The 15,471-nt window shown below is 37.9% G+C and overlaps 2 protein-coding genes across 2 annotated transcripts; one reads left to right on the top strand and one right to left on the bottom strand.

The window, feature by feature from the left end:
* The first annotated feature begins 721 nt into the window (after nucleotides 1–721).
* LOC132592905 (olfactory receptor 13H1-like) lies at nucleotides 722–1,576 on the top strand. Its single transcript, XM_060281129.1, has one exon. It carries the CDS (start codon nucleotides 722–724, stop codon nucleotides 1,574–1,576), a length of 855 nt encoding a protein of 284 aa, XP_060137112.1.
* Nucleotides 1,577–8,206: 6,630 nt separating this feature from the next.
* Nucleotides 8,207–8,848, bottom strand: LOC132592904 (olfactory receptor 2K2-like). Its single transcript, XM_060281128.1, has one exon. It carries the CDS (start codon nucleotides 8,846–8,848, stop codon nucleotides 8,207–8,209), a length of 642 nt encoding a protein of 213 aa, XP_060137111.1.
* Between the last annotated feature and the right edge of the window lie 6,623 nt (nucleotides 8,849–15,471).

Genomic DNA, 15,471 nt, shown 5'->3' with positions numbered 1-15,471 from the left:
TCGCTATTAGGGAGAATTCTGGCCCTTGAAAGTTATGGACCATAGTAATATTTATAGTATTATGTTGAGGGATTACTCTGTGTCTAAAGATGCAAAATAATAGAAATTAATGGAAAATTCCATTGGAAAAGGCACTGCCTTCATTTCCCTCAATGAAATAAAAAAGTAATATATAAATACATCAGTGGTTTTATATTTTTGCTATTTTTATACGTTTTTATCACTCTGTTTTACTGTTTTTATGTTATCCTTTTCAACACTTAGGGATTAAACAAAATTAAGTTGCTTAGAAATGATGGTAAATAAATAAATGAATGAAATAATTAACTCAACCATAACAATTCTAGACACAGAATAACATTATAAATGTTCCCTGGGAACTCAGGCAGTTTGTGTCAGCCCACATTAATACACTTATCTGAGATTTAGATGTTTTCTATGCTCATAAATTTTTCTATATGGTCACATTCAATCTCACAGTCTGATGCTTTATTGCTTCATCTTCTGTTAAATAACCTAGGCATCTGAAAAATAGACATGCCCAGTAAATAACAAATAAATTTGTTTAATTGTGTTCTAATCTATTTTTAAAATATTTAAACGTCATTATTTATCTCTCCCCATCCCCATCTTATCAGCCTTTATGCAGGAAGTAGGAGAAAATGAGACCGCAGTGACTGAATTTGTTCTTATTGGATGGTCGGGCCGCCCCAAGTCAAGGATGGGTTTAATGGTGTTCATGATAATTGCATATTCGATTACAGTTGTTGGAAATGGACTCATTGTGGTGGTGGTTATAGCTGATCCACGGCTCCACAACCCCATGTATTTTTTCCTGTGCAATTTGTCCATCCTTGATCTGTGCATGTCATCATCTGGAGTCCCACAATCTATAGCCAACTGCCTGGAGGACAGACCTGTCATGTCTTTTCCTTTATGCCTCACCCAACTCTACACTGGCCTTTTCTTTGGCTCAACCGAATGCTTCCTTCTTGCTGTCATGGCTTACGATCGATTCATTGCCATCTCCAACCCACTCCGCTACATGCTCATAATGAACAATACAGTTTGCACCGTCTTGGCTTCTGTGACTTGGTTTAGCGCCTTTATGTTAACAGTAGTCCCCTGCCTTGCAAAGCCAGCTAGATTCTGTGGAAACAATGAGGTGGACCATTTATCATGTGAATTTAAAGCTGTTTTCAAACTCATTTGTACAGATACCTCTATGAGCCAACTAAGCATATACTTCACTAGCACTTTAACGCTGGTTCTGCCCCTTGGCTTCATCCTTTTTTCCTACATGCGTATCCTTGCAGCCATCCTGAGGATGAAATCAGGAGGCAGGATGAAGGCATTTTCCACCTGTGGGTCCCACCTGGCTGTGGTTTGCATGTTCTATGGCACATGCATATTTACATACCTCCTCCCTCAAAATAAGAACACGCGTGACGTTGACAAAATAATTTCTGCATTTTATGGAGTGCTGACGCCCATGATCAATCCTTTAATTTATACACTCAGAAACCAGGACGTGTTGGGAGCATTGAAGAGGTTTCTGTTTACAAAAAGCTTATAGGTAACTAATTACACTTTTTAAATAACCTTTTTGTTTGTAGACATTTTATTTGTAATACATAAGGGAAGTGGACTGATTTAACCACCCACATTAATTTCCAGTCTAGAAATTAAAAAATGGTTCTTTAAATTAGTCTCTCCATCTAGAAAACTAGCTTTTTTCAGGAGAAATGAAGAGTTCATCTTGATTTTCATTAACATTGTCATTTGGGGGTGAGGCAACTCTTAAACATGCAAAAATTCCACCACCTCTGCAGCTGGAGGTGGTAAAGTGCCAGTTAAACCTGTTAAATGTATGAACTGGTTATTAGTCACTTCAATACTTTGCATTGATGATGTTATAGTATATTTTTATAACATATGTTTCTCTGCGTTTTATTTTGCTGTACATGGCTTAAAGGTATTGTATTTAATGGGCTAGAGAAATGGTCATAATAAAAACACTATATATATTTATATATTGAAGCAATGATAGTTATATGTGAAATTAACGGTTACCATATTTAATCCCCTCTTCAGAAATATAGATAGGAACTTTATTTGGATTAGCCGCTAGCCATAAAAATAAGATAAAATATAATGGAAATAGATATAAATTGTCAGCTATACAAAATACATTCTGAATGCTTACATCAATACAAATATCAGAACTTAGATCTTATTCTAATTGCCCTGGCTAATTTTTTTTGCAGTTTTTGCTGTCACCTGGTTATCTTGATCTGCCAGAAGAAAAGACACAATAGCAATGGTTGAGTGACCTCATATAGATAGCAGTAGTGGCATAACAACCCCACTCCTCAAATCTTTATAAAGAGTACAACCTAGCAGTGCATGAGCCACTGACTTAATACTGCCATCTCCACGTGAATATCAGCATTTTTCAAGTGGATTTTTTTGAAATCGACCCTCAAGTACATCTGAAGGCAGTATGTTCAATCTTGCATAAGTGAAAGCACATCTGTGTTTTGGAACTGTTAAATTTTGCAAGTAGGGTGCCAATGCATCAAGAAGTCTAGGTGGAAAATAAACATACCATGGACAAAATTTCCTTATGGTGGCCAAATTATTCTGTCATTCAATGTCATATAGGAGCTATCTAACTAAATTATTTGCTTCGCTGAAGCCCAGTGTTAATAACTATTGTGGTGATAAACCAAAGGAATAAAGCTCTTGGATAACAATTTTAGTTCAGGCGCTCTTGTGATGATCTTGCAATACTAGCGGTAGTAGACCAGTGGGGGATAAATTCCTACAATAATTAATTAAATGTCCTATATACACCAAATCTGTAATCCAGCAAAGGAAAGATTCGCCTCCAAGGGCAGTGATGCGTTTGGAACACAAATAAAATTTGCCTTGGAAACTTGGACTGAACAGCTTCTGTGGGCCCAAGGTGAGCACCTGTCCAAATCTGAGCTCCATATAAAAACTGTGCTAGGGGTTAGCTTTAAACATTTCAAGTGCTGAAGGTATATATGATTGCCACCTTTTGTGTGGAGAAAGAGTGTCATACTTTTAGCACTTGGAGACACTTTTCCTCTCTGTATTTCAGGTGTGCTGCCCTGTTGACTGAAAAAACAAGGCCAATATATTTAAAGATTTTAACTTGTTTGATCGACTGGTTATCCATATACCATCTGTGGGCCCTATAGTTTATTAAGAAGACCATGACTTTAGAAATATATTTTACCACAAAAACTGTTTTTTTTTATTTTTTTATTTATTTTTTGATGCAGTATTCCTTTTTTCTAGACTGGAGATCTACCCCCACTGATTGTGTGCCCGCTTGACATGGCAGTAGTTGATGTGGTTAAGGGTTGTAGAATCTATGGTAAAGTATTGCATGCTACCTTCCATCATCCCTCAGATGAAAGTAGGGATATTTCTCAGTTTCCCTCCACAAACTGACCTTCCTTGACCTACCATTTTTGTCCTCTCCCCCGAGCATATCAGAAGGGTGAATGTGACCATGACTACACTAATGGGGCACAACACACAAACCCTCCACCATCCTGAGAAACCCCTTGTTTTTATTTAATTTTATTTTTTGGTAGATTTTGTAGATTTACAAAAAAAATAGAAACACGTCAAGAAATAAATTTTGGGAAGGGGTAAGATTAGACACAGACACACAAAGCATTTATTAAGAAAAATCTAGACTCTTGCAATCTGCTCCACCTTTCTTCCCACCCAGGATGGCCCTGCCCTCTGCCTCCACTCCAGAGCTGGTGCATCATTGAATGCTGGGCCCCGATGGCAGCAGCCTCTCCTTTTCCTCACCCGCTGTCCAGGTGCCCAAGGAAGAAGACCGGCAGCACTGTGCTCAGGAGTGGCAGCAGTGGCCGAGAAAATAGGGACATTCCAGGATGAAATCAGAAGCTGGGAGGGATTTCATAATTCAGGGACTGTCCCTGGAAAATCGGGACACTTGGAGGGTATTGTGTAGTATGATATGAGCATTGTAGTGATTTAAGGAGGGAGGAGTTTGTAGTTTTGGTGAATATGCGGCTTTGAGATTGTTTTCTCCATGCCTACTTGTAGCATCATAGAAATAGATCATTGGTGTTCACTCGTGGCCTTGCATATGCAGAAGCAAACAGTTCATCTCCATGCAAATGCAGAAACAACACAATGGATTTGTATGTTGCCCTGTATGTTGCCTTGCACACACCAGGCTCTAATATATAGAATATATATTAGATTCAGCCAAGTTCTGAGGTCTTGATATGCAAGGGCAGCAGCAGGCTGTTCAGGGCTTTAAAACCCTTATTAGACAATAACCCTGCCCCCCAAACATATTCAGAACTAGATTGGGGTGGGGTGGGAGTTCACAGGTCTATCCAGGGCAATAGATACCAATCTGTGGCCACAACATTGTTCACTGGGTGTTCATGCTGTTAACTCACCATGGGGTTGCCACCTTGGTCTGAACGAATGGGCATGTGTTACATGGATGGGGCACAGAGGAATGTGATGGGACACTCTGATGCTGTGGTTGGATGACAACATCACTGCCAACAGTCCTCTGGATGCGCTCATTACACAACTGCGTGAGAACAACCTGGTTGCCAGGAAAGGTATCAACCTCACACTGGTGACTGGTGACCTCAATTCTCTGTGTAGTAAGCATCCAGGCATGCCCTCACCTGGTCAGATCTTGATGCCTGTGAAGGGAAGAAGAACAAGGCCATCCAGCATTATCTGGCATGCTGCGGGGATGGAGTGATCCAACACTCGAGTATAATATTCACTTCAGAGGCTCTGTTCCGATCAGACGGTGTGCGCCTCACAGATGTGGGCAATGAACACTGGTTGCAGGACATATCTGGGGGCTAAGGGGTTTGTTGCAAGTCTGAGTGGTTTGGTGGTGAGCCATCCCCTGCTGGTACTGGCTCAGGTAGCAGATAAGGCATTGGGCTGAATAGAGGAGTCCAGGAGGGAGCCCACTGGGGAACCAATGGGCCAATGCACCACTATAAATGGCAGCCTGTGCAGGGTCGTGGCACCCAATCCATGTTGTGGGTGACTCCCCAGCACACGTTCAACCCCACCAGGTTCCTATCAGGTAGCAGGTGGGTTGCCTGAGTCTGGATACATGCCCAGTGCCTTAGCCAAACCTACTCTTTCATGTAATCAATAAAGTTGTGGCCTGATTCAATCCAATACCAGTCTCCTGTCTTCATTCTTGTGACCCTCCCTTCACCTGTTATGACCATTATGTGACTGTGGCGGATAATGATAATGCTACCTTGCTAATGCTAAGCAGACCTAGAACTACCTGAATGGAAGTTCACCTTGAGACTCCACAGAAGTCAATGGTGGAAGAAAGCTGGAATACAAAAGTACTAAATCAATGTACTAAATGATTATGATGTATAAATATACTAAATAATAATACTGAGAAGGATGTGGCTTAAACTCATTAGATCGATACCATTGCAGGAGTTCTCCAAAATCAACATGACATTTTTCATTGACTTACATTAAGTAGTTCTTTTACCCTCAAGTTAATTTTTGCAAAGTTATTCACTTCAGTTTTAGTTGTGGAGCAACTTCAGAAAGTAATGAGACATCTGGGAATATGTCCAAAGGGAACACAAAAAGCAGAGTGCTAAAATATTCTTTTTGGGAATGAGGGGAAATCATGACCTAAAAGAGAATGTCAAGTAAGTCTTCAAAAGGTTTTATTTATGTAATGATAGGATGAATTCAAATAGGAATCAATTCCAGTATGATAGTGAGGCAAATAAAAATTAATTCCAGTGAAAAAACCCCAAGACAAGGCCCTGTTTTAATGGTCCTGGTATACCAAGTATGGAATTGATTCCTATTTGAATTCATCCCATCCTTACATAAATAAAACCTTTTGAAGACTTACTTGAAATTCATCTTCCTCCTGGCCCGAGTTCTTGCAATTTACTGTTTATTTCTGGACTTCACCAAGAACTCCAATTTCTACACTAAAAGAGAATGTGGCAGAATGATTCAACAACTGAGCTAAGAAATTAATTGCGTGACGAAGCTCCCATAAATCCCGTAAATAACTCACAACTCACACGATATTTTAGGTTTGGGTTTTTGGCATTATTTTGGCCACAACTTTATTTAAATACAATTAATTCTGAGTGTTGGCTTAGGCTTTGGTTAATCCATCTGTCCACTCTAAGGGACAGGACCATTTCCATCTGACCCTTGTTGGGTCAGGACCAATTCCATCTGCCTGGTTTGGGTAGGACCAATTCCAACTGACCCTTGTTGGGTCAGGACCAATTCCATCTGCCTGGTTTGGGCAGCACCAATTCCATCTGACCCCCTTTTGGGTCAGGACCAGCTCCGACTTACCTATGGGTAGGTAAGTGAAGTAAACACCCCATGGTAGTGGAGGTACTGTTCACAGGCACTCTCCTCTTGACCCAGGAATGTTCCCCAAGGCTCAGCTCTGTAATGGCCGCACCATCCTTGCCTATGGCAGGATGAATGGACTAGAGTCCCTGAGCCCCAGGATTCCTTTAACGGAATACTTCTGTGAGGAGCAAGATAGGGGGGTAGGCAAATTCATGCCATGCCCCTCCTATAACCAATTTATTAACCAAAGCCTAACGGCCAACCTAACAAGTTGTGACAATTTGCTAATCAGTAGGCAAAAAGCAAATGGCAACAGCCAATCAGCCAAGTGGCAAAATTCCTACTGGGCCCCTGAATACAGGCGACCCCTGAAAAGGCAAAGCAATGTCAGCTAAAGCCTATAACACGGCGGCGGGCGGGCGGGAGATTCAAAGGCTTACCGAGAGTGAGCTGAAAATGAAAGTGCCTGAGTTTAAATAAGTGGCTCCTGTCAATCAAAACTGTGACATGTGACACGCCTCAATGGCTAAGTCTAACTACAGCCCACCCTCTCCCAGATTTCTTTTGAGCTCTTCCACAACCCCCACTACACTCTATGGAGTGTAATGGGCTTTATAGCCCTAAAAATAATAATCAAATTTCATATTTTACACACACACACACACACACTATATATATATATATATATATATATATATATATATATATATATATATATATATATATGTGTGTGTGTGTGTGTGTGTGTGTGTGTGTGTGTGTGTTTATTTGTAGTACAATTTATTACAGATGATGAAAGATGCAAGGCATATCATACACTGACCAAAAGTACCAATTATTCATTTTAAGCGCCTATAGCTGGTCAAACTGCTTAATTCCTGAGGGCACCACATGGTTTTCCATACACCTATTTCATCCTTGATGGACAGAATGAGACTTGATTGAAATTTGAAAGTGCTTGCCAATGTGTGTGTGTGCAACCTATTCACACACATGCACAAGAAAGATCACAGATACAGAGCCAGACAGATACAGCATTACGCTTTTCCTCCAGGAAGGTATATTCTTGACTTAGTGTAGCTTTATATTTCGAGTGACTATTGGAACAGATGCAGAAACAATAACAGGGAATCCAGGGCAAATAATGTACTACAATCACCACTGATAGTATAGTTACAAAACAGACGAGAATAAATTACATCACTGCTAACTTTACAAGAAACAGATTTGTGTGTAAAAACATTTTTGAACCCGGGACACGGGTGGCACTGTGGTCTAAACCACAGAGCCCAGGGCTTGCTGATTGGAAGGTTGGTGGTTCAAATCCCTGCAACGGAGTGAGCTCCCGTTGCTCGGTCCTAGCTCTTGTCAACCTAGCAGTTCGAAATCACGTCAAGTGCAAGTAGATAAATACGTACCACTCCGGCGGGAAGGTAAACAGTGTTTCCGTGTGCTGCTCTGGTTCGCCAGAAGCGGCTTAGTTATGCTGGCCACATGACCTGGAAGCTGTCTGCAGACAAACGCCAACTCCTTCGGCCTATAGAGCGAGATGAGTGCCGCAACCCCAGAGTTGTCCGCGACTGGACCTAATGGTCAGGGGTACCTTTTCCTTTACCTTTACATTTACATTTTTGAAGAATTCCAGATGGTGAACATTCATTTAAAGGGCCTGTAATATTAACCTGCAGTTTGCTGAACCCAAAATAAGAATCCAGTGAAAATCATACAATGGGAAAATAAAGTGATTTAAAGGGGAAACATCCAAATAAGAAAGCTATGTATCTATTTAATATGTTATGTCTGGTTTTTTCTTACCTATCAGTTTCTTCAATGCACCCAAGACTTCTTGGTTTCTGAGTGTATAAATTAAAGGATTAAACATGGGAGTCAGCACTGAATTAAATGGAGATATTATTTTTTCTATCTCATGTGTCCCTGCATTTTGTGGTAGGAGGTAAGTGAATATAGCTGTGCCATAGTACATGATCACTACAGTCAGATGGGAACCACAGGTGGAGAAAGCCTTTGTCCTACCTCCTTCTGAGTGGATCCTAAGGATGGTCACAAGAATGCGCATGTAGGAAAAAAGGATGAAGCCCAAAGGAAGAACCAGTGTCAAAGTGCTAGTGAAGTACATGCTTATCTGGCTTGAAGAGGACTCTGCACAAATGAGCTTAATAACAGATTTAACTTCACATCCTATATGGTCAACCTCATTGTTTCCACAGAATCGAATGGGATTAGCAATAGATTGAATCACAGTAATCATAAAGGAAGCAGTCCATGTTGCGGTGGCGAGGAGGATGCACACTGTTCTGTTCATAATCATGGTGTAACGCAGCGGATTGGAAATGGCAACATAACGATCATAAGCCATGACAGCCAGAAGGAAACATTCTGTTGTACCGAACAGAAGAAGAGCATACATCTGTGCATAGCACATAGGAAGAAGCATTACAGGTCTGTCCACTAAGCAATTAGCTATTGATTGTGGGATTGCTGTTGCTGTGAGGCAGAGGTCAAGGATGGCCAAATTGCAGAGGAAGAAATACATGGGATTATGAAGCTTTGGATCGTATATGACTACAAAGATAATAAGACCATTTCCAATAACTATTATTGAATAGGAAATGATCAAAAAGGTCATTAAAGCCATTCTTGATTTGGGTCGATCTGACCACCCGATGAGAATAAATTCAGTCACTTCTGTCTCATTTTCTCCCACTTGCTGCATGAAGATGGATCTGAAATATATTATATATTATATATATTATATTTTAGTACATTTAAATACATTTAATTAGATCAAACTATTGTGTACCATGCTTGGTCTATTTTGGAATTGTAGTTCATACACAAGCAGGAGATGCTGCTGTAGATGTTTTGCTGCACTGTAGAAGATTGCATGATAGGTTGCCTCTCGATTCCCCACTTAAAAACAATAAACAGTGGGAGAAGATTCTAGGCTAACCTTCAAACTGATATGCAAGGCTGAAAGTTGCAACTGTGTCTAACACCGATTCTTTTCATTGAGCCTATAAAATCTTTCAAGAAAGATATCCCAGGATTTTGACAATTTATCAGTCTTATAACACAACACATATATGTATATTTTCTATATCATATTGTAGGAAGATGTAATGAACAGAATCAGAAACAACAATAGATTGAAAAGCATATTTCGTCACGATATTTTAAACTTACCCAAATAGTAAGTTATATTGCACTTTTTTGTAACACAATGCTATTTTACACATCAGAAATTGCTGCTATGTTCTGTGAAGCTTAGTTCCAGGGAGGTATTCATAAGACCACGGCTTTATTTCCATGCATATAAAAAATACATTAACTTCTGTTTAATTATGTTGATAATTCAAGGAAGAGTCTGGTAATAGAGCCTGCCAAATAACTGAGAGAAAACCACCCCAATGACAATAGTCAGTCAGCTAAGCCATCACCCAGGATACTTCTATTCCATTTCTTTTCCAACTGAGTTTTGCATATTTTGCTACCCTCCTCGAATAGTGAGTCAGCATTCCACTGGCCACTGAACATGAAGTTTATTCCTTATTGAGCTACCTCAGGGATTACCCACTTGGGGTTTTTATCCTAAAAAGAAAATTGTGCACAACTGCTAAACCTTTGGTTCTCACCCCCACCACAAGCCTTGTGATAAATTTATCTTTCTTCATTCCAAAAGTGGGATAGGAGTATTTTAGGATTAAAGAAAAAAGAAAAAGAAATAAACAATTTAAAATAAATGTGTCTGCATAAGCAATGACACTTACTACCAAACAGACTGAATGAGAATTATTATAATGAGGACAACGAAAAGTAAGCAAAAATTATTCTTGCCTTCTTAAATCTCATTGAACACAGAAGAAGATAACCCACTGTTTTTGGATTGCCTTGTGTGTTTAAGGAGTCAGCAATTGCAGATTCATAAAAAGAAAGAAAAATGCAGACATACTGCTTGAATAAGACTCCCCATATCATCTGTGCAAATGAATGGAGAAACAGCTATCTGGTTTTCAGTGGGAGATTTTATTTAAGAAACTATGGCATAGCATTTTATTTACATACTTATTTACTTACTGTTTTTTATTCCCTCTGAGCAGATTCTCTATTGCCTCATTACTGTTTGAATTTATTACAGTAGTTTTAATTAGCAGAAATTTTAATGGGTTGCCTACAACTAGTTTTCATGGTGAGTTTGGAGAACTCCCTGTACAAAACAATGTAAACAAGCAAGAGTTTGTCGAGGTCTTCTGAAATTTCCTCTGTGAATATGTCCAATCCTCTTTTAAAGCTATCCATGTTGGTGGCCATTGGCTGCCTCCTGTGGGAGCAAGTTCATAGTTTAACTATGTGTTGTATATAGAAGTACTTTCCCTTTTCTGTTCTGAATTTGCCAACATTCTGTTTAAATGGATGCCCAAGAGTTCTAGTGGAGAGAGAGAGAGAGAGAGAGAGAGAGAGAGAGAGAGAGAACTCTTCCACATCCATTTTCTCTATCCCATGCATCATTTTAGAAACGTCTATCTTTTCATTTCTGAGGAATGATATATAATGAAATCGAAAGGATATTTAAAATAACATTTGTAACAAAAACTAGAAGCTTTTCTTTTGGGAATTATAGTGACCTAAACTGTATAGAAACTTATTTATGTATGCTACTACTGCGGCAAGAATGTTACTTGCCCCGAAATGGAAAGAAGCAGAAGTCCCAGCAAAGGAAGAATGGATACAAAAACTTATGGAATATGCAGAAATGGCAAAACTTACCGGAAGAATAAAAAATCAAGATAACAAACTTTTTTAAAAAGGATAGAAATGGCTTATTGAATATTTAAAGATAACATTGTAAACAGATAAGAACATTGGCAAAATTATTGTAATAACCTGCAGTTTCACAAGAGTATATATTTAAAGAAGATGCATAAATGAGCACATCAAGTTAATTTGGATATGCAGAAGATATTAAAAATAAATTTAAGGAACTGCAGAAAGAGGGGGAAGGAAGTCAAGTTTTGAAATGTTGAAATGATTGTAAAATTAGTGAAATGTATAAACTTGAAAAGTATAAAAAAATTAAAAATAAAATAAATGTCTATCTTGTCACCACTTACTCTCCTTGTTTCTAAACTAAAAGTGTCAAATGTTGCAACCTTTCCTCACAGGGCAGTTGCTGCACTTGATCATTTTTGTTGTCCTTTTCTGAAGAACTCAGGTAACCAGAACTGTGCACAATACTCCAATTTGTACCAGAGATTTGTATAATAGCATTGTGATATCAGCAATTGTAGTTTCACTTCCTGTCCTAATTATCCCAGTATGGATTTTGCCTCTTTCACAGAAAAGGACAACAAAAATGATCCATTTTCTCTATCCCATGCATCATTTTAGAAACGTCTATCTTTTCATTTCTGAGGAATGATATATAATGAAATCGAAAGGATATTTAAAATAACATTCGTAACAAAAACTAGAAGCTTTTCTTTTGGGAATTATAGTGACCTAAACTGTATAGAAACTTATTTATGTATGCTACTACTGCGGCAAGAATGTTACTTGCCCCGAAATGGAAAGAAGCAGAAGTCCCAGCAAAGGAAGAATGGATACAAAAACTTATGGAATATGCAGAAATGGCAAAACTTACCGGAAGAATAAAAAATCAAGATAACAAACTTTTTTAAAAAGGATAGAAATGGCTTATTGAATATTTAAAGATAACATTGTAAACAGATAAGAACATTGGCAAAATTATTGTAATAACCTGCAGTTTCACAAGAGTATATATTTAAAGAAGATGCATAAATGAGCACATCAAGTTAATTTGGATATGCAGAAGATATTAAAAATAAATTTAAGGAACTGCAGAAAGAGGGGGAAGGAAGTCAAGTTTTGAAATGTTGAAATGATTGTAAAATTAGTGAAATGTATAAACTTGAAAAGTATAAAAAAATTAAAAATAAAATAAATGTCTATCTTGTCACCACTTACTCTCCTTGTTTCTAAACTAAAAGTGTCAAATGTTGCAACCTTTCCTCACAGGGCAGTTGCTGCACTTGATCATTTTTGTTGTCCTTTTCTGAAGAACTCAGGTAACCAGAACTGTGCACAATACTCCAATTTGTACCAGAGATTTGTATAATAGCATTGTGATATCAGCAATTGTAGTTTCACTTCCTGTCCTAATTATCCCAGTATGGATTTTGCCTCTTTCACAGCTGCACAGTGAGAGACTGCTGGTGTCCTTATACCGAGGCTCCATAGACAGCATTCTCACATACTGTATCTGTGCTTGGTTTTCCAGCTGCACAGTCATGGACAGGAAAGGTTCTCCAGAAGGTCATAACCACAGCTCAAAAGATTATCAGTCATCCTCTCCCATCTCTGGAAGAACTATACAATTCCTGTTGCCTTAAAAAAGCAAATGATATTTTACAAGATTCATCTCATCCTGGATATAGTCTTTTTGCACCGTTGCCTTTGGGCAAGAGATACAGAACAATTAAATCAAGAATGAATAGATTAAAAAAAACTGTTTCTATCCAAGAGCTACAACCATCTTAAATGCTGTAACTAAATAATATGATTTTGGGGAGTTGTGATGGGTGTGTATGTATGTGTGGGTGTGTGGCTGAAAATGTGTTTTTGTTTTGTTTTTTCATGGGATGGCATTCAATTTCGTTGTACTACTGTATTTACAATGACAATAAAGTATCTATCTATCTATCTATCTATCATCTATCTATCTATCTTAATGCAGACATTAAAATTTGACTGGCATGCATGCCTTTGGTATGGGAAGATGAAAATTTATAAAAGTTTTATGAACCATATTCTTAGGAAGAATCTGTATAGAGTTTGGGAGAAATATAAAAATCTGCTGGAAAGGAAAACACCTTCATGGCTATTTCCTATCGAGTCTATTACAATTAAGAGAGTTAATATGGATCGACAGTGGGCAACTTACAGGGAATTGTTGCACTTTACAGGGGAGGAACCCAAACTGAAATCAATGGAAAATGTAAGGAGCCATGTGTTGGATTGGTTACAATACCATCAGTTACATGAAATGTTTAAATTATATAGGAAAAATGGTTTTTCGGACATAAGCTCACAATTCCTAGGTGTCAAAAAAGGTTATTTATGTATGCTACTACCGTGGACCGTGTTTTGTTAGCCCCAAAATGGAAAATGAGCAAGGTCCCAACCAAAGAAGAATGGCAACTTAAGTTAACAGAATATCCTCATCTTGCAGACTTAACTTATAGAATAAGAGAACAAGAAGAACATAAAGAATGTTTATTGAATATATAGGTAATAACTGTGAACAGCTGGCAGCACTGAGATAAATTCAACAATGGAAATAAGTTTTGATGTATGCAATAATGGAATACTGAATGGTATAGTTTTTGTAAAATATGCAGGGGTTTATGATCTGTAAAATGAACCATGAAAATAGAAGAAGGGACATCATTGAATATTTTCTCCTACGCGTCCTTCTAGTCTTTCACAAAACTTATAGAAACACAAAGGAAAGAAAAAATTGACATTTTACTGGCAGAATTTCAAAACTTTCTCGAATTCACTTTAATTTCAAATTAACCACATTACTGATATTCACTATGACTTGAAGTTTTAGATAAGAATAACTTTGTGAAGTAACGAGACATTTGGGAGCATGCCTAAAGGGAATAGGAAAGCAAAGTGTAACTTTTTTCTTTTTAAAAATCACATACGAGACAAAGTTTTCTCAGATAAAAACTCTTGTTAAGGAGGAAATAGTTATTTCTCCATCCATTTATATTGATGCTAGTAAGGGAATTACACTGCAGCATCTTACTTGCACTTTTTCTACTTATAAATGTATGTGTTGTTTCCTTAGCCATTAGTACACAATTCTATATTTAAAGTAACGTCTGATTAAAGTGCATTTTTATTAAGTAGGAAACTATTTCAAAGCAGGGCTTCTGACATTTGAAACACATTTATATTGGCTTCGGGGACATTTTGCATGATTTTTTAAAAAATCAACTTGCTACAATTCAGCTTAGAGATAAGAGTTATACCAATTAAGATAAGAATTCAAAAGACAGTTGGATATTGTCAGCCTAAAGGATGGTGATATCTGCTATGAAAAGGCCTTAAAAAGGCAAGTAGTGAATTTTCTTACTCATTACTGACCTCATTGTGATTATCTTTATTTTTGTTTGAATTCATAAATTTCCATTAATTCCCCCTGTATGATTTATGCAAACATCTATTTTCCCTCCTCCCGGTTCTACATTAAAAACCCTAGATGGTCAGCCTTTTCAGTACAGCACCAGTTTCCATTTTAAAATCTGATACAGAGGGTTGAGAAACCTTTGAGATATAACAGAAAGTGGTGCAGGGGGCTCTAGGGATGTGACAGTTGCACCCCCAAAACAGTCTTCTTCCCTGTTTGACTAGCAAAAGTAATTTTCTTAATTTATCTTACAGTAGTTTATTTGTTTTTAATGGGCATTTTGCAGAAAATGCTTGGTTGATGTTGTTCTCATGCTAGAATAAGTACAATCTAACTTGGTCCACGAAGATGAATATTATATAGATTTCCTCATGACACCCTTCTCGTTAGCCATGCCTTCCCTATGGAATGCCCTCCCATCAGATGTTAAGGAAATAATCATCTATTTGACTTTTAGAAGACATATTAAGGCTACCCTGTACTGGGAGGATTTGAATGTTTCTGTGTTTGTTTGTTTTTAAAATATTTTATTAGAAGCTGCACATAGTGGGTGGGGCAATGCATTCAGATGGGGGGCATATAAATGTTGTTGTTGTTATAAGAGATATCATTTGAGTCAACAAAATCTATTTATTGAACTGCTTAAATATTTAATCGAAGAACTCACAGAAACTCTTTTCCAATGCTGAAATCCTATGCATTTTTACCAGGGAGTAAGCAAGCTACAATGAAAACAATAGGATTTACTTCTGAGTAGATATGTGCTAGCTCATAATGTTTGTGGGGAGCAGAGGCATAGCATAAAGAGAGGATTC

This window comes from Zootoca vivipara, chromosome 13, assembly GCF_963506605.1.
Source record: "Zootoca vivipara chromosome 13, rZooViv1.1, whole genome shotgun sequence".
NCBI lineage: Eukaryota > Metazoa > Chordata > Lepidosauria > Squamata > Lacertidae > Zootoca > Zootoca vivipara.
Note: the sequence above shows the minus strand (reverse complement) of the source record. Positions and strands in the feature narration are given on the sequence as shown.

Excerpts from the sequence above, each read along its gene's own strand:
- LOC132592905 (XM_060281129.1), top strand. The coding sequence starts at position 722 with ATGGGTTTAATGGTGTTCATGATAATTGCATATTCGATTACAGTTGTT.
- LOC132592904 (XM_060281128.1), bottom strand. The coding sequence starts at position 8,848 with ATGTATGCTCTTCTTCTGTTCGGTACAACAGAATGTTTCCTTCTGGCT.